We start from the raw sequence: 19,921 nt of genomic DNA, 5'->3' as shown, positions 1-19,921 counted from the left end.
ATTCTAATGGAAGTTGTAAATATCCAAATTCTATGGCTTCAGAAGCCAAATCACTAAGTTGAGAGCACTAGGATTTGGATGTCTGATTTGTCCTTTGTCTTGTGTTAACAAATCCGGTCTGTTTGGAAGTTTGTAGTGAGGTACTATTGACAGGTCTAGGAGTGTTGTGTATCAATGTTGTCGTGCCCACGTGTCCTGCCATTTGATAAAGTTTGTTTTGACCAATGACTTTGTGTTTCACCACTGCGCATATTAGTTGCTCAATGTTCACCAGTAGCACATGGTATGTTTTGTTCAGTTTAGCCGCCTATGGGCTTTGACATTGCATTAGTCATTACATTCTGTATTGTGCCTATTGGCTTTGACATGGCATTAGCCATTACTTTCTGTATTCAGTTTAGCCGTCTATGGGCTTTGACATTGCATTAGCCATTACATTCTGTATTCTGCCTATTGGCTTTGACATGCTGTATCCAGTCTAGCCGCCTATTGGCTTTGACATTGCATGCCTATTGACTTTGACATGATGTATTCAATTTAGCTGCCTATTGACTTTGACATGCTATTAGATATTCTGCCTATGGGCTTTGACATGATATTATATATTGCATTTTGTATTCAGCTTAGATGCCTATTGGCTTTGACATGACACTAGACATTGCATTTGATATTTAGGTTAGCTGCCTATTGCCTTTAACATGACATTGCATTTGATATTTAGGTTAGCTGCCCATTGCCTTTAACGTGGAGTTAGACATTGCAGTTGAGAATAGTTCTGTATTTTTCCAAGCTGTGTTTTTGCACCAGAGAACCAAAATGTTTTGCTCTCACAGTAGACTAGACCTGATAAGAGAGGGTACATGGGCGTCGTTTCTCTTCCCTTGAGCTTGGGAACAGGAGTAGTCTTGGAGACCTGGCCAGTCTCCAAAAGGCTTGCTCAGTTTCCCAGGTCTGAGAGGAGGGGGCACACCTTTGTAACGAATGTAACAGGCTGCAGAGAGTCAGATTCGAATCTGCCGGACCTCGTGCTGGAGCTTGGCGCAGGCTGCCAGCAATCCCGTGTGGGTAGATGAATCTCTCTTTCTCGCGGCTGACAGGGGTCCTCAGCTTGCAGACCTTAGAAAGATGAAGCTGTGAATAGTTCCCACACGGTGAAGTATTTGTTTTGCTTTGCATTCAATATCTTATAAATATAACCTGCTGTGTATATTGCAAACTGATATATTTTGTTTGATTAACGCGGACTTGAAAGCTACTAATTCGTCATTCATTCATAAACATTGTGGTTGGGGAAGAATAAAATAACAATAAAAGTCTTCTTTGACCTCAGAAGTGCATTTCTGTTGTGTTATGTTAGTGCTTAGAAACTAAATAAGAGGAAAGCACTACAATTGGTACCTGGAGTCGTGGGGTCGGTCATTAAGAGGTGATTAAGAAGGGGTTTGACGAGTTAGTAGATTTCTAAGTGCACACTTTAAAAGTGTAATTGTTTTTTGTTGTTTGGAGAATTACAGAAATTGTTTTCTGTTTGGAGAATCACAGTAGCACGGCAGACCATGTCTGAGAATACATGTGTTGATGAACTGCCTGATGGTGCTAAGAAAAACTGTGAATTGTTTTCTGTTTGGGGAATTACAGAAGAAAATGCATGTGTAGCTAAAATGCCTGATGTTGTTTTGAGAAATAATTCCTGTTGTATATATGTAGAAAACGTGTGTTTTGGAAGTAATGATGACAGAAAGGTCTGGATACCTTTATCTGCTTACAGAGAAATGCAGGAAGTTGGAACATGAAAATAGGAATTTACGTGAGCAAATTAGCCAGGATACGATAATTCAAAATAATGCTGAAAGTTATAAAAATGAAGAATCTTTCTTGTCCCATTCCAGTAATGAGGGGGTTAAGACAGCTCTGAGCTGCACTGAGTTTCCGTGTGAGCCAGGGTTTTTGGCAGCCAAAATGCATTCCTTAACTGATAACACGGAGGAGAGAGACCAGAATGTGATTTACGAGTTACCGTTGCAAAATGCACAAGTAAAACGAAAGATTTTAGAGCAAGACACCCCGAGTTTCATTAGCTTGTTTGATTTTTGGAAAAAGAATAGCCCTCATTTGAGAGAAATCCTAACACTTTTGTACATGGTCACTGTGAAAAATAATATGCAGCTGCGCGCTTGTGATTTGGCAAATGAAATAATGCAGACTTCAGGTTTCTGCGCAGTGCAAGAAGGAAAAACTGATGTACATTTAAATCATGAACAAGAAAAGAAAATAGTGCCCCTAGCTAGAATCATACAATGGATCTGGTACTTGCAAGACAGGGCTAGAGTACCACAGATAAAAGAATTACCAATGAAATTGTGTGCACCATTTGAATTCGTGTCTACTGAAGATAAAAAGCATGTTTGTTCTACTGATGATTCATTGACTGAAATGTTGCTTTCTGGCACAGTAGAAGGAACAGAGTTGTATAATGTGTGTCAGATTTTAAAGCAAGAGCTACGTGAGATGTGTCATTTTTACGCTGATTTTTGGTTCTTTGATAATGTTTTAGCCACATGGCTTGTACCTAACTGGTTCAATTACCTTGCAGATGTTAATGAGAAAAATGCAGAGAGAGAAGTGTTCACCCAGAATTCTGCCTTAGTGGGGATGGCTATGTGGGTGCCCCAGAAATGTGAAAAGGCCACTTACAGGTGGGCAGAGATGAGAGAGATGCACATTCCCCTAGATTTGATAAAAACTGTGCAGCACGCACAAAAGCAATCTGTCATGCAAGCAGTCACAGAGCAGTTGGGGAGAGGAAAGTTGCCAGAACAGAAATGGCAAATTGATCAGGTTTTAGGGAGAGTGATTGCTGCAAATTACCAAGGAAAAATCGAAATTATGCTGATACCTAGAAAATAATCTGATTCATTCATACAAATTGGAGACAGAATGGCCCAATTTGGCAAAAATGCAGTGAATGGAGGTTTGGTAAAGAAGGAGTCTGCCCCAGCCCTTCTGACAGTGCAAGAAAAAGGAAGCTGTGGCGCAGCAGATAAAAACCTCAGTGCTGATGTGTGGGCTGAAGCCCCAAGTGACCCTCCAGAACCTGCAGAAAATATAACAAAGGGCCTCAAAAACGTCCTTCTGATTATAAAACAGGGAAAGAAAGAGGAAGGGTGCAGTTTAAATGAAAAATGTTATTTGCAAGAAAAGTCATACTTGTTTCTTTTGCAGATCCTACCACGTTTCGCCACTGTCCCTGAGTGTGCTGTGTGGTCCCCCTTCCGGTGTGTGCGTGTGGGGTCGGGGAAGGGACCGAATCCCCAACCTGAACCTGGCTGAGTAAAGTGCCAGCACCATGGATCCATTTTGCGCAAACTGCGCCTTCAGTTCAAGTTCAACTTGTTTGCTGTGTTTTTTTTTTTCCTCTCGTATGGAACTCTGACTTTTGCTTACCTTCCAGAAAACCTTTCAGGTGGACCGTGCACCTTTACATGAGCAGAACTCATGCCACATCAAATTGCTAACACTGTTGAATTAGAGACTCATTCAGAAAAAAAAAAAAAATTGCCCAGTCTTTTCTATGTAGATGTATCTGATGTGAAAGGTTATGAGATCAATGTGTTAATTCACTTCTATTGCTTTACAGGGATTGCTTTGATCATAATGTTTTTTTTTTTGTGCTGATGTTTTTTTTGTTTGTTTGAAATATGAGATATGTGAAACAAAAATTCATTGGTCAAAGGGCGGAATGTCCTGCCATTTGATAAAGTTTGTTTTGACCAATGACTTTGTGTTTCACCACTGCGCATATTAGTTGCTCAATGTTCACCAGTAGCACATGGTATGTTTTGTTCAGTTTAGCCGCCTATGGGCTTTGACATTGCATTAGTCATTACATTCTGTATTGTGCCTATTGGCTTTGACATGGCATTAGCCATTACTTTCTGTATTCAGTTTAGCCGTCTATGGGCTTTGACATTGCATTAGCCATTACATTCTGTATTCTGCCTATTGGCTTTGACATGCTGTATCCAGTCTAGCCGCCTATTGGCTTTGACATTGCATGCCTATTGACTTTGACATGATGTATTCAATTTAGCTGCCTATTGACTTTGACATGCTATTAGATATTCTGCCTATGGGCTTTGACATGATATTATATATTGCATTTTGTATTCAGCTTAGATGCCTATTGGCTTTGACATGACACTAGACATTGCATTTGATATTTAGGTTAGCTGCCTATTGCCTTTAACATGACATTGCATTTGATATTTAGGTTAGCTGCCCATTGCCTTTAACGTGGAGTTAGACATTGCAGTTGAGAATAGTTCTGTATTTTTCCAAGCTGTGTTTTTGCACCAGAGAACCAAAATATTTTGCTCTCACAGTAGACTAGACCTGATAAGAGAGGGTACATGGGCGTCGTTTCTCTTCCCTTGAGCTTGGGAACAGGAGTAGTCTTGGAGACCTGGCCAGTCTCCAAAAGGCTTGCTCAGTTTCCCAGGTCTGAGAGGAGGGGGCACACCTTTGTAACGAATGTAACAGGCTGCAGAGAGTCAGATTCGAATCTGCCGGACCTCGTGCTGGAGCTTGGCGCAGGCTGCCAGCAATCCCGTGTGGGTAGATGAATCTCTCTTTCTCGCGGCTGACAGGGGTCCTCAGCTTGCAGACCTTAGAAAGATGAAGCTGTGAATAGTTCCCACACGGTGAAGTATTTGTTTTGCTTTGCATTCAATATCTTATAAATATAACCTGCTGTGTATATTGCAAACTGATATATTTTGTTTGATTAACGCGGACTTGAAAGCTACTAATTCGTCATTCATTCATAAACATTGTGGTTGGGGAAGAATAAAATAACAATAAAAGTCTTCTTTGACCTCAGAAGTGCATTTCTGTTGTGTTATGTTAGTGCTTAGAAACTAAATAAGAGGAAAGCACTACACCACGTTGGGGCTATGAGTATCATGGTTAGAGAAGTCTGACGCAGTTTGTTGACCAGAAATGGAAGTAGTTGGAGGGGGGAAAAGCGTAAGCAAATATCCCTGACCAGTTGATCCATAGAGCATTGCCCTTGGACAGAGGGTGGGGGTGTCTGGATGCAAAGTTTTAGCATTTTGTGTTTTCGCTTGTTGCGAATAGGTCTATTTCTGGTGTCCCCCACTTTTGAAAAACCCTGGTGCTTGATAAAGTACTTGAGAGTGAATTTCCCATTCGTGTATCTGTTGGTGTGTTCTGCTTAGGAGATAGGCTAGCTGATTGTGTATTCCTGGGATGTAGTCTGCTAGTAGGTGGATTTGATTGTGAATTGCCCATTTCCATATTGTTTGGGCTAGAAGGGACAGTTGAGACGAATGTGTTCCGCCTTGTTTCTTTAGGTAATACATGGTCGTCATGTTGTCTGTTTTTATCAAGACAGTCTTGTGTTTGAGAAGCGGCTGAAACGCTTTTAGGGCAAGGAACGCAGCTAATAATTCTAAATGGTTTACGTGATAATTTAGTTGCTTTGAATCCCATTCCCCTTGAATGGTACGGTTGTTGAGATGAGCTCCCCAACCTGTCATTGATGCATCTGTTGTTATTGTGGTCTGAGGCACAGGGTCTTGAAATGACCGCCCCTTCATTAAATTGATGAGATTCCACCATTGAAGGGATTTGTGCGTTTGGCGGTCTAACAACACTAGATCTTGCAACTGACCCTGTGCTTGAGACCATTGCTGTGCGAGGCACTGTTGTAGTGTCCTCATGTTTAGTCTTGCATGCGGTACTATCACTATGCAAGATGCCATCATTCCTAATATCTTCATGATAAATCTTCCAGTGTATTGTTGATTTGGCTGCAATTGTGGTATGAGATTTTGAAAAGCTTGTATCCTTTGGATATTTGGATAGGCTAAGGCTTTTTGCGTATTGAGAATAGCACCTAGGTAAGGCTAAACTTGTGCTGGTTGAAGATGGGATTTTTGGTAGTTAAGAGTGAACCCTAGTGTATGTAGGGTCTCTATTGTGTACTGAGGGTGTTCTTGACATTGTATAAAATTGTTTGATTTTATTAGCCAACCGTCTAGATATGGAAAGACATGAATCTGTTGTCTTCTTAGGTAGGTTGCTATTACCGCTAGACATTTTGTGAATACCCTTGGAGCTGTTATGCCAAATGGTATAACTTTGAACTGATAATGGTTTCCTGCTATCACAAACCTTAGGTATTTTCTGTGAGCTGGATGGATGGGTATATGTAAATTTGCATCTTTGAGGTCTAATGCAGTCATGTAATCTTGTTTTTGTAGTAGTGGAATGACGTCCTGCACAATTACCATGTGAAAAAGTTTTGACAGGATATATAGATTTAGTGATCTGAGATCTAGGATGGGCCTGAGAGTGCCATCCTTTTTGGGGATGAGGAAGTATAGTGAGTATACTCCTGTTCCTTGTTAAGAATGTGGGACCAATTCTATTCCCTGTTTTAGTAGTAGCGATTGTACTTCTTGTTGTAACAGAGCATTGTGTTCTGGGGACAGTTTGTGATAATGTGGAGGAATGCTGGGGTGGGGGGTAGAAATAAATTCTAGGCAATAGCCATTGTGGATAATTTACAATACCCATTGATCTGTAGTGATATTTTGCCATTGGGAGTGGAATTGCTGCAGTCTGCCGCCAACAGGAGATGTGTGGAGTTGAGGGATGGTAAATAAGTCACTGTTTAGATGGGGTAGTGGCTTGTGTTTTGAAGTCTGGAACTTGCCTATAGTTCTAACGTATTGGCCTCTATAAGACCCTCTAAATTTTCCTCTCTGGTACTGCTGTTGCTGTTGCCCTTGGTTTGCCTGGGAGGTAGAAGCCTCTGTGGATTGTGGCTTGAATCCTCCTCTGAATTGTTGTCTTCAAAATGATTCTCTATAGGGTGTTGTGTATAAGGCTCCCTTTACTTTCGCAGTGTCTGAGTCTTTCTTCATTTTTTTCAATGGCCGTGTCGACTTCAGGGCCAAAAAGGTGCTTTTTATTGAAAGGCATTTTCAGCACTGCCTGCTGTGTTTCTGGTTTAAAACCAGAGGAACCGAGCCATGCGTGTCTACGTATAGTGATGGCAGTATTGACACTTCTAGCTGCTGTATCTGCAGCATCAAGGGAAGACCATATTTGATTATTGCTTATGGCCTGACCCTCTTCCACAATTTGTTGTGCCCTTTTTTGGTGTTCCTTTGGGAGGTGTTGTAAGTGTTCCTGCGTCTCACCCCAGTGGGCTCTATCGTACCTTGCTAGTAAGGCTTGCGAGTTTGCAATGCGCCATTGGTTGGCAGCCTCTGTGGCTATCCTCTTGCCAGCAGCATCGAATTTTCTACTCTCTTTGTCAGGGGGAGGAGCATCCCCTGATGACTGGCTATTAGCCATCTTTCTAGCCGCACTTACTACCACTGAGTCTGGAGGAACTTGGTGGGTAATATAAACAGGGTCTGTAGGGGCTGGTTTATATTTTTTATCAATGCGTGGTGTTATCACCCTAGCTTTGACTGGCTCACTAAATATTTGTTCTGCATGGTTAATCATACCTGGTAGCATCGGGGCATTGATATTTTGAGTGTGTGGAGGATAGTGTGTTAAAGAGAAAATCCTCTTCTAGGGGTTCAGTGTGCATAAGCACCCCATAGTACGCTGCTGCCCTGGAAATAACCTGCGTGAATGCAGTAGTGTCCTCTGGTGGAGAATGCTAAGACGGGTATAAATCCGGGTCATTGTCAGGAATAGGATCTGGATCGTAGAGATCCCAAGGATCAACTGTATCAACATGTGAATTGGGAATGTATTGGTGAAGACAAAGGTGGTGGGCTAGTGGTTGGTGGGGAAAAATAAAGTTGTGGTGAATGAGGGGGAGAAGTATGGATTGGTAATGGCTTCTCCTTTTGTTTATAAATTTTGGCTGGTGGTGGAGCAGTGTCTAAATGTTCTTGAAATGCCAATTTCCTCTTGGTCTGTAGAGGAGGTGCAGTAATTATTCTGCCAGTCTCTTTATGGATGTGAATCCTTGATTGTCTCTCATCCATAACCTCAAGGATAGGTTGGATCTCAGTGTCCTCCGAGGGTCTATAAGACTGTTCTTCCAGTGATTTGGAGCTCTGTTTAAGATGGCTCGAAAGTCCTTGCTCTTCTCTATAAGAAGATTTTTTCGGCTCCGAAGATGGTAGTTTTTTCGGACCCGAAAATACAGCTGGTTGTTTCGGCTCTGAAGCAGGGCGTCGAGGCTTCGACTCCGAGGAGTGAGGATGCTTGCTTGAGTCGGAAGTAGAACTCTTAATGGACTTACTCGACTCAGATACTGACAGAGCAGTGGCCTTTTTCAACACCGAACACGAAGGTCGGTGGACGAGAGTCTTTTTTCGGGTCGAACCATGGCTCTCTGGCAGTGGTGTACCCAAGGTCTTTGATGACTTTTTATAAGTGGGCGTAGGGGCAGACGTACTCTCGTGCTGACCAGCAGTGATAGGCCTATCTTCTTCGGATTCTTGTTCGGAGTTGGTGTCTCTGACGGAAACCGCTGTCTGCACCTGTTCTTCCTCCATGGCGTCAAAATGTTCTGTGCTCTTCAACGCAATTTCCAATCTTCTGGCTCTCTGATCACGCAGGGTCTTCTTGGATTGAAATGATTGACATGCCTCGCAATCTTCTTCTTTGTGATCGGGAGAAAGACACAGATTACATACTGCATCGAGGACAAAATCGAAATGGAGTCCGTTCCATCAGGCTTCGACGAGGTAGGCCTGAACAGGCCAGAGTCTGGCACATGCGCCCAGAAGGGTGAAATTTAGTTGCCGAAGGTACTCTCGGTTCGAGGCTAGGTGGAAACCCGATCGAAACAATGCTGACGATTAAGGGAGTTTTCTCAAGTTTTCCGATTTGAAATCTTGGAGCGAGAGGAAACACGTCCGAACCCGACAGCAGAAAGAAAACAATCTAACAATGGATGCCCATGCGCAGAATGACTGAGAGGAGGAGTCACTCGATCCTGTGACTCCGAAAATACTTCTTTGAAGAAAAACAACTTGTAACACTCCGAGCCAAACACTAGATGGCGAAATAATGCATAGCATGTGTATCTGCAGCTACACATGCCATTGAACATATATATTTATATATATTATAACTAGGTCAGTGTCTTACCTTAGAATGACCAAACTATAATTAATATAACCAGCAATTTCCAAGCTGGATAGATATCGGACGGCATTGAGGAGCAACTTTAGTTAGTTGTTCATTAGAATACTGTGAACAATACAATATGCGTTTTGATGCATTCCGCCTTGTTCCCTACCATGAACAAAAAATAAATAAAAGGTAAAACACTTTGCAAATAGCAGAGAAGATGAGGACTCCTTAAAAAATAAGCTTATACATTGGATCAGGGCTAAAAGACACTGTTTATCCATAAATCGATCAGATATTAGGGGGGCAGAAAGAATCCCTGGAGAGAGGGGGAAACCTGACGTTATTGCATTAACACTCAAGGATGGAAGATTAATCAGAGGTTTGATTGACATGGAACAGAGAACCCCCGCCCCTAATTCCAATGCTATGAGGTTTAGCTTGGATCCATTAACTACCAAACTTCGAGCACAAAGGCATAAACTTAATCACAATGAGGGACTGCAAAAGAGAAACTATGATTCAAACCTTGAGAGAGTAGATTGACTAATCCAGATAGATCAGGCACAAGTGGAACCCAATGGGGACCCAATAGTAGGGGAGCCCAATGAAGGGATTGATCTCCATGCTATAGGGGCAGGGAGCGCAGTGGAGCCTTTGTATGGTAGGAAAAATTTAACAACTTACCCGAGCCATACTCTCAATGCCACAAGCCTAAACGGAAGGGGTCCTATCACCATGATTTCATGGAATGTAGCTGGTTTAAAAAATAAGCTTATAGACCCCGAATGGCAGGACTATATTGATCGACACCATGTCTGTCTCTTCCAGGAGACGTGGCTTAAAGATCCACCGTATAAAGTAGGATATAAAACCTACTTTATCAGTGCAACTTCAGCTGCCAGAGGGAGACCGTCTGGGGGGTTGGTTGTATGGGCGAAGATCTCATTAAATGTTGAGATACGCATGCAAGCCACTGAGTTGGAGGACATTCTATGGTTGACAATGGGAAAAAAAAATAAGATAATAACCCACTTGTTTAATGTATATATAAGACCTAGAAAGTCAAACGTGGAGTCTCCTGAAATAACTCTACTAGACGAGCTGCTCAAAAAAATTCCAATAGGTGAGACAATTATGATAGGGGGTGACCTTAATTGTAACTATGAACCTATAATTGGATTCGAACATTTAGCAGAAGAGGAAGACCGAATGAGAACAATTCCTTACCTAACAATAGAAAAAACTGTCCCAGGCACAGTGGCCGCACTGCAAATCATGAGCCTTACATTAAACCATGGACTGAGGGCATGCAATGGCAGAGTGGGTGAAGTCGGCCTTAATCTGGTTACATTCCAGAGAGGCAACTCAACTTCAAAAATAGATTACATTCTGCATAGTATAAGCACATGGGAAAGACTAGCGACCTTTAAAATTGATAAAAGAAGGGATAGCGATCACTTCCCGCTAATAATTGAATTCAAGGCACACTTCTTAGATTTGGACTCGAAATATATAGAACATGATAAGGTGGAGTTACAACCCACCCTCAGTAACAACAGAAGGGTTGTAAAATGGCCAGTAATACTTGGCAATCAGGTCACTTTGATAAACATTTACAACATATTTTCTGATCTCTTGGAGCCTTATGCAGAAAATAAACCTAGTGACATTCCTATTACGGCCATCCACCAGTCATTGAGCACTATGTTAAGACCTGTCCTGACTAAACAGTTACAGAATAAGCACATAAAGGAGAAGGCCCAAACCACCCCTAACAGTCCATGGTATACTATCAAATGTAGAGAGAGGAAAAGAGTACTGGTAGAGGCACTAAAGCAAAAAAATCAATTAGCCATACAGCAGGCAAGGGCCAGTTATAAGAAAACACTGGCTATTGCCCAACGCAACTGGGAGGACCAAAAATGGCAAGACCTGCTGGTAGCAGCGAAAAGCAATGATGCAAGAACCTTTTGGAAAATAGTTACCCATGGTAGCAAAGAGGGGATATTTACTACAGACCATCACATAGACCCCGAAACATGGGTTAACTATTTTACATATCTTTACTCTGACCCTCCCACCTTCGATCTCTATCCCTCAAGACACAAAACCCCAGTTGCTTGGGGTATTTTACCCGAGTTACAGTTTAGTCTGGAGGAGACGGTGATTGCCATTGAAGCAATCAAGCCAGGAAAAGCCCCCGGTTTGGATAAGATCCCGGGGGATCTATATAAACATAGCATAGAAATCTGGGCACCTTATCTAAACCTTCTAAGTAATGCTATAGCAAGGGGAGGCCCAATGCCCGAGACATGGACAGGGGCAGAAATAATCCCAATCCACAAAAAAGGATCCAGGGAAGACCCAGGGAACTATAGACCAATTAGCCTCATAGACGTCACACAAACAATTTATGCTAGACAGATCCTGAATAGAATCAATATCTGGATAGAAGAGAACAGCATAATGTCTATATACCAAGCAGGCTTTAGACAACAGACCAGTACAGTTGACCAGGCCTTTAGGCTATTGACAATAATGTGGAAATACACTAGACTAAAGAAAGGCCACCTGTATATCGCGTTTGTGGACCTGCGCGCAGCCTTTGATCTGGTGCCGAGAGACTCCTTATGGGCAGCATTAGGAAAACAGGGCATGCCGGGGAACCTCCTGGGCCAGCTGGAGAGGCTACATGAAAATACATTTGCAAAGGTCCGGTGGGGGCCAAAAGGAGAGTTGACAGACCCAATACCTATCAAGAGGGGGGTGAGACAGGGCTGTGTGCTCGCCCCAACTCTTTTCTCTTTATACATCAATGATCTGGTTCATCATCTGAAACAAAGTAACCACGACTCACCAAGATTGAATGATGATCCAGTCCCCGCCCTCCTTTTTGCAGATGACACCATCCTATTGTCTCAAACTCCAATGGGCCTGCAAACTCTACTAGATAAATTCAGTGAGTATTGCAGCTTGAAGGGGTTAGAAATAAATGCAAACAAGACTAAATACTTAACTGTTAACCCTCACAAAGCACTCAAGAGAAACATTTGGATTAGAGGGCAGGCACTGGAACGAGTTAAAAATGTCAACTACCTAGGGATACTGCTTGATGCCAAATTGTCATGGGCGCCGCACATCAACAAAGCTGCTATCTCCTTAACTCATAGCTCTATGGCAATTAGTAAAAATTACAAATGTTCAAGGTCGAGTACTGTGTCACCAGTATTCGAGATCTATAGGTGCAAAGCACAGGCCGCTGCTCTGTATGGCGCAGAACTCTGGGGATTCACAAAACTAACTCCATTGGCCACTCAGGAAAATAATTTCATGAGGGGGATATTGGACCTCCCTCCATCGACTCCGCTGATTCCCTTAGCCCATGACACTAATATGAAACAAATAGGCAAATTGGCAGCCCTGAGGCCCCTGCTCTACTGGTGTAGACTTTGGACAACCCCTGAACTGATCCAATACAGGCAAGCCTTAATTGAGATCATGGGCTTGGACAAGACTACTTCCATCCCGTGGCTTTATTATATCAGGCAAAGCTTTTACAATTTAGGGCTGAAAATCTACTGGGATGAACCGCATATACTCACAACCCAATCAAAGATCCGACTAAAGCAAGTATTTTGGGACTTCATCTTTAATAGCCCTTTTCATAGCAAGGATTCAGGTAGACTAACCTTAAGTTTTCTGGATTTTAAACCACTACCGAGCGCTGAGGAATGGATTGATACTATTCAACCTAGACGAGCAAAAGCTTTATTTATGAAGTATCGATATGGGATTCTCCAGGTCAAGGCTTTTACCTTCAAATGGGGTCTCCTGAATGGGAGTAATCATGAGGCGACCTGCGAGCTATGTAATATGGAGACACCAGAAACGACGGATCATGTCCTTTTAAATTGCATTGCCTACGATAAACTAAGGAAGAAATGGATCCGACCCATCTGCAGGAACGTTGGAATCAGGAACTACAATGAAGCTGCCAGATTTTTGAGATCCAGCTCGATACCATATGTTGTTTTTGGTCTAAGCCGGTTCTTAATAGCAGTTACATTCATCAGAGACAAGGCGGGCCTGAGGTTGTAGGCGCTCTAATTCAGGCAAAACTCCCAAAGTCAACCTATGGGTCATGAAATCGATAACTGGGAGTCACCCTCTGCAATTCAATGGCCTTGGGACCTATAATCGGCCAAGGATATATCTAGCTCAGGGGACACTGTCTATGCCCGGGAGGACCGTAGCTACTGGGAGGTTGATTAAGTTACCTAGAATGGTCATTGTCACATATGAAACTTGTTCCTGGATTCTGATATTTACTTATTTTTTATCCCCAAAAAATCTCCTCCTAGTTAGGCAAACAAGTGCCTGATGGCACGGGAGGTAAATTTTATGGGTTTTACAAATGAAATACTGTAATCGATTTTTACCTACTGTTTTTAAGATCAATATCAGATAACTTGTTTCTAGTAGATAAGTGAATATTTGCTGCTGCTAGAACAATGTGCCTTTTTGCATTACTCGATCGTATATGACCTCTAAGCAATATAGGCACGTAAGAAAGAAAGGAATCGTTGGGCCCTAGGGATTGTTAATCACTTTTTAAAAATTAGTCAAATAACCCCTCACGTGATGATGGTATCTATATTGCTAAGATTGTAGAGGCAACTTGAACCTACTGGAGGCAAATAATCATTCAAAAGCATATATCCTACTTTCATAATGGTTACTTTTTGAGCTAGTCCATAGTTAATGATACTACTAGCAAGATAGCAATTTTAACTGTTTTTTGTATTAAGGCTTATACTTTAGGGGTATTTTATAAAATTTTATAATATTTATATGGCGATCTGCATGATGATGTGTACTGTATATTTTATAGTGTTTTAGTGATTAATTGTTGATTTTTAATAACATTTATACCCATAACTCGCCTATTTGTATTGTATGGCCCTGAGGGAGCTTTGGTCTCGATCAGTTTTTAGTGTTTCTTTGTCTTTTTTCTTTTAAAAAGTGTCTTTGTTCCTTCTAGAAATGTAAGAATTTTGCCAATATGCTTTTATGGTATTGTTTTACCGAAATAAAGCTGTAAAGTAAAGTAGAAGGATAATTTCACCCCCACTCCTTCCTCCCCTCACTCCCACCCCTATTCCCGGATTCAAGACTGTCTGTGGGCAGTAATAGGTATCAGGCACAGGTCCTCCCTCTCTAGAGTCAGTGCATGCGCTCAGTCTTAGTAGTCCCAACAGTTCATTTATATCACCACTGTGGAGCTTTGTTGCAGTACTGTCCACACAGGAAACCATGTCTAGTTCTCACTTCCAAGAGAAGATGTGCTGGTTTTGGATGCGCAGCACCTGTGTCAAGTTCATTAGAAGTAGCCACAGAAGCCGCTACCCGGACTTTGTGAAGACATGCAGGATCCAGCATTGTTGCAAGTCTCTGGCGGGTCACAAGTCTGCTTTTGATTTGAGTGTTGAGTCCTGGAGTCAGAGAGCTCAGGACAGCATCAGGACACCCTCTGCAGGCAGTATGTCTCAGGTTCATGTCAGGGGGCTGGTTTAGCAGTGTAGTCCATTAAAAATTAGTCAGTCAACAGAGTGGCCTAGTCTGCTCAGGTTCCAGGCTGAATTAAGCACAACTTTGGAACTTTGCAGTGGCACAAACTGCTTGCCTAAAACGTCAGGATCGCAACAACACAGTACGCTCTGGAACAACTTAGGAACAGTGCACCAGTGCCGGCCACTCAGGCATTCGTTCAGGTTTGTAGCAGCACAGTACAATAATGCCCAACTTCAGAACTGTGCTGCACAGCAGGCAGTATGGTGGGAGAGGCTCACTGGGTGGATGGACCCTCAGCTCCAGAGAAAACTACATCTGGCTCGCCCTAAACTATCACACTTCCTGGTGGGTTGGTGAAATTCTTCCCTCTCTCAGCAGGCAATTTAGCTGCCAGGCACTACAGGACAGGGAGGATCCTCCTCCTAACTCCAGGTGATGTCCCTTGAGCTCTGGTATGCTGCCATTCTGCACAGCACTCTTTAGAGTACTCTGGGGAGTGCTCCCTTCTTTAGTTGAAGAGAACTTGGGACTAGAACCAAGTCTGGAGCACTCACGACAAAGGGACAAAGAGATGCGAGATTTCTGCTAAGGGATTAAGTAGCTTTTACTGCATGCACTACCTTATGTGCATCACTATGTTAAATCTAAAACTTTTAGCTTTAACAATGTTTGTCATAAATGCTGTGAATTCATGAGATTACTGTCTTTTGCAGAATGTTAAAAACTGTATTATTTTCCATTTGGTGATCTCCCAAATCACAATCTCTGTAAAGTGCTCCAACATCCTTTGGGCTTAGAATGCACTAAACAAAACCACAAATAAATATATTTTGTGCAGATTTGTGAAGGGGAAAAAAGCTAAGAGGGTTAAAAAAAAACATGCTTTTCCCATTGAAGTTTCCATAGGAAATGTTGCTGTATGCTGCTGCAAAAACGGATGAAAGAATTACAGCAAACTTGACATGAAAGAAGAGCTTAACTCACTGTGTTTTTTAATGTTTTGGTGTAAATCCATTTATTAGTTTTCAAAACAGTTAAAAAAGTAGAATTAAAAAAAAATTGCAAGTGGGCAAAGAGTTTAAATGTAGAGATATTGTGGCCATGTAAGTCCTCGGATGTCCTTGACCCTGGTTTTGATGATCCAGTTCAAAACATAAAGAAAGGTCATAGGATGAGGGAGCTTTTTATTTGCAACACCAATTCCGGGTCAATGTACCCAAAGCTGGGTATGAGGGCCGAAGGCTTTCATTGGCTGACTCGGGACTCAGTCACTGTGTCCAGCTGAAAAAATGTAATGAACTGATAAGGTGCAGGAAAAAACATCTCCCGGCCAATGGGAACCCTCCCTGGGTCCTTTTTCTGAATAGTTTTTTTTGTATATATAAAATCAGTCCATCTATCTATCTATCTATCTGTCTGTCTGTCTGTCTGTCTGTCTGTCTGTCTGTCTGTCTATCTATCTATCTATCTATCTATCTATCTATCTATCTATCTATCTATCGAGATTCAAGAACCTCCATGACTGTGTTAGCGAACTGAAAGTTCTCATACTTTCCTCAAACTCAGGATCAAAGATCCAATTTCAACTATCCTACTCACCCACTCGCATCCCCTCTTCGGAGTCACCCTCCAATCAAATAGCCCTTGATTCCGGGTTTAAAGACAGTTCAAGGGCCCAAATTTAAAGAATGTGCAAAAGTGACACACATATAGACATTTATAAAGACAGTGATCAAGAAAATGCACAAAAAGGTCTAGAAGAGTTTAACATAGCTCTAGTGAGCTGTCAAAAGCATACACACAGCAGTGCGTTACAGAAATGGAGTGTATCCGGACATACAAAGTGTAATATACATAAGGGACGGGACAACATAAGACAGAAACAGCATCAGAGGGAGTAAAAGAGGACAAAAAATAGAACAGAGAAAGAAAGATGAAGAGCGTGGAGGTAAATGATGGGGAAAGGTGGTGGGAGAGATAGCAAGTAGGAATGAAGGTTAAGTAGGTGAGAAAAGACGGAGTGGCTGGATGTTAGAATACTTGCCCAAACAGACAGAGGAGTGGAACTGGGAGACTGGACCGAGAGAACTGGTATTGAAAAATGCCTTACCAATGGATTTGGCATCATAGAACGTTCTGGAAAAGAGTACGACTGTCACTTCATGGCTGCAGTTCTTCTCCTACCAGAGAAGTGAAAAAAGCACACTTATTAAGCACCGCAAAGCTGTTTTTGCATCATATAGGAAATAGTAATCAGCACCTTGACCATTAAAAGCATACCCAAATTATGACAGTGACTCCACTGCAACATACTTGCCTCTGATTCTGAGGCACAGAACACAAAGAAAGCCGGACAGGGGGGGGCACTCAAATAAAAAACAAAAAACAAAGGCAGGGTGACAGGATGATACTATACATGCACAGGTAAGGAAATGCTTGCATCTCTACACACAGTACACAGTCAGTGGCACGTGCAAATGAAAAACAAAAAGGGCTGATCCATACAGCCGACATAATAATCACATCTCTAACTTATTAGATTTAGGCTGATCGGTATTTCCTGGTGATCAAATACTCCGAATCTCCTTATAGCTATCTGAAACACTACGCTTCTGAAAAAATAAACATCTTAAATCACTGTAATTCCCTCAAGCACTATTTAATTAGTCAACTTGCTTAATCGACTAACATCATGGTAATTCTTTAAAAGGTAGAACCAAACATTCAAACCACTGTTCATTGCATTTTGAGTGCCATATGTTTCATCAAGAGCATGCTTTCCAAATATGTAACATAACATTACATATGAGGGGGTGGGATGTGGGGCGTCAAGATAGCGGTTGCACTCAGAGTGCTCCGGACCCCTTTGTCATCCGCCGCAATCGAAACCAACATTCAGCCACTTGCAAGAATCTGACTGACTGTATAGAGCCCCCTTATCCCACAGCACACATCTGGCAACGTGGGCGCCCACTAGGACACTGCGGGGACGAATGCAGAGATGAAGTTGAGCGGAGCGCGGTCGGTCAAAATGGCAGACGTGTGCCGCAACTGAGGCCCTGCCTGTGTGCCGGGGCAACAAAGTGACATGAGCCCCGCAGCAGCTATCAGGATCAATTGGCCAGGGCCCTCAGTGCCCTGAGAGGGGGGTCGCTGCACCCTAGGCACCAGACGACTCGGCCGCAGCGGTGCAACTCACCAGGATGCCCCATAACCTGAGTTTTGGTCTTATCTGGACCACTGCGAGGTGACGTCCGGGCCCCCGGCCGGCTGAGCAGAACCAGAAGCACACCCGACCGGGAGCCCACGAGGAAGTGCGTTTAAGAAGAAACACGCCTGCTGATGCGGGCTGGGGCCGGCCGGCCCTCACCTCCGCAACCACTAACTTCCCACCACTAACTCGAAAGGTAATGGGCCCTGGGGGAGAGATGCACAGAGCCAGCAACACCCCCCCTTTGCTGTTAGAACTGAGAGGCCCGCTTCATAATGCCTGCGGGCCACAGGACCGCTACACTCCACAGACACAACGCAAGCCGGCCGTTTCACGTGGCAAAGTGTGTAGCGGGGCGCACCTGGTCCAGGCGACTGAGGCCTGGGGGCGGAACCAGCAGCGCAGGAGAGGGCACAGTTCAACAGCGCTCAACAAAATCCTTTACCAGGCGAGACGATGGCCTTGGGTCTCTACCAGACCCTAGGAATAAATCTGTCCATTGACTGCTTGCTTTTAACCACCTGCGCTGGAGCTCCGAGGGGCCAACAGGGACTAAGACATGACAGAGACCACCTCGCCACACTCACTTAGCACACATGCTCGTGGCCACTGATTTTACTCCTGAAAGGGGCGGCCTTGCTCTCTCTCTGGTCAACACAACCGCTCGGTGGTACTGGGCTTCCCCCATTACAAACTAAGATAAAGTAGTAGAACCACAGACTCTTTCAGACACCCAACTGGTCATGCCGGCGCCCCGTGGCGGGTGAACAGGGTGGGCTGCCTGCCCATTAATCTGGACTTTATCGCCATGTGCAAAGACAAGCTAACAAAGCCACACTCCCTTCCGCCTCGCATTGACTGCTTCACCACCTCAACTGGAATGCAAGAAGACTCCACAACCATCCCCGCCACGTCAGACAATGCCATTGACAAAATCCTGCAAGCAATTCAAGCATCCTAATCAGCGGTTGAGACCAAGATTGGGGAGGTCGGAGTGGATGTGGCCCTCCTGGAGCAAGACCTTAAAAACGCAACCAGCCATCTCACAGAGGCAGAGGGGAGAATCTCCGCAGTTGAAGACGACATCGCGGACCTCATAAGGACTCATGAACTTCAACAATGGGCGGAAGATGCCGAGAACCCCGAAGTGAAACAACTTGCACTTCATCGTCTTTCCAGAAGAGGAGGAGGACACCTCAATCAATGGATTTCCTCAAGAATTGGCTTAAATCCTGGGTACTAAAAGACAAGCTCTCCCTTTCGTTTGCTGTAGAAAAGGCCCACAGAGCACTCACATCCACGATCCCACAGGGAGCGTCACCCAGGCCTGTAACTGCCCGCTTCCTCAATTTTAGGGACTAGGAAAATATACTACAGGAGGCGTGTCTATACCCAGACTTTCGCTATCAGAACTCTCGGGACCTTATTTTCCTGGACTACACCCGCAAGGTCGAAGCCCGTCGCCGCACCTACGAGCCGGTGAAATAGAAGCTACGAGCCCTACACTTATTCTGCATGCTGCTGTTTCCAGCTCGACTCAAAGTGATACACGAAGGCAAGGCACATTTCTTTGAGACTCTGGAGGCCACCTGGGAATGGCTGACTCAGGAGCAGCAGCTTAATGGAACTGACCGCACTTCTCCTACCCATCTCAGGCCGGCCTCGACTAGACCAGCTGCAGGAAGAGGTGCAACCAATGACGGCTTCAAACGAGTGTGTACTAGGTCCTTAAAATGAAGAGGAAAAGCATGTATACACCTAGGGTCACGATCACAGAGTTCAGCTCTTCCGCTCCCCCAACCGCACAGTGACATGAACAGTCTCCAACCTCTGGCACGGATCAGCAGAAAGCTACCCAAGCGATCAACCATCTAAGACGGACACATTCTCCTCTCTAGGGACACCGGAACTCCATATATTATAGACAAAAACTTATGAACAGCCATTCCCACTTATGGGAGGGCAAATTTCCTACACTATCTGGCAGATGCAAATGTTGGTACA

The 19,921-nt window shown here is 43.6% G+C and overlaps 1 protein-coding gene across 10 annotated transcripts in view; it reads right to left on the bottom strand.

Annotated features, from left to right (window-relative positions):
- The window catches only part of DEPDC5 (DEP domain containing 5, GATOR1 subcomplex subunit), a 401,482-nt gene that overhangs the window by 310,517 nt on the left and 71,044 nt on the right, over positions 1-19,921 (bottom strand). For all 10 annotated transcript variants that reach the window (XM_069215090.1, XM_069215095.1, XM_069215097.1 and 7 more), the window contains exon 11: positions 16,817-16,886. In XM_069215090.1, the coding sequence (XP_069071191.1) occupies positions 16,817-16,886 (70 nt within the window). The remainder of the gene's footprint in view (positions 1-16,816; positions 16,887-19,921) is intronic.

This window comes from Pleurodeles waltl, chromosome 11 (assembly GCF_031143425.1).
Source record: "Pleurodeles waltl isolate 20211129_DDA chromosome 11, aPleWal1.hap1.20221129, whole genome shotgun sequence".
NCBI lineage: Eukaryota > Metazoa > Chordata > Amphibia > Caudata > Salamandridae > Pleurodeles > Pleurodeles waltl.
This window is presented reverse-complemented; position numbering and strand designations above follow the sequence as displayed.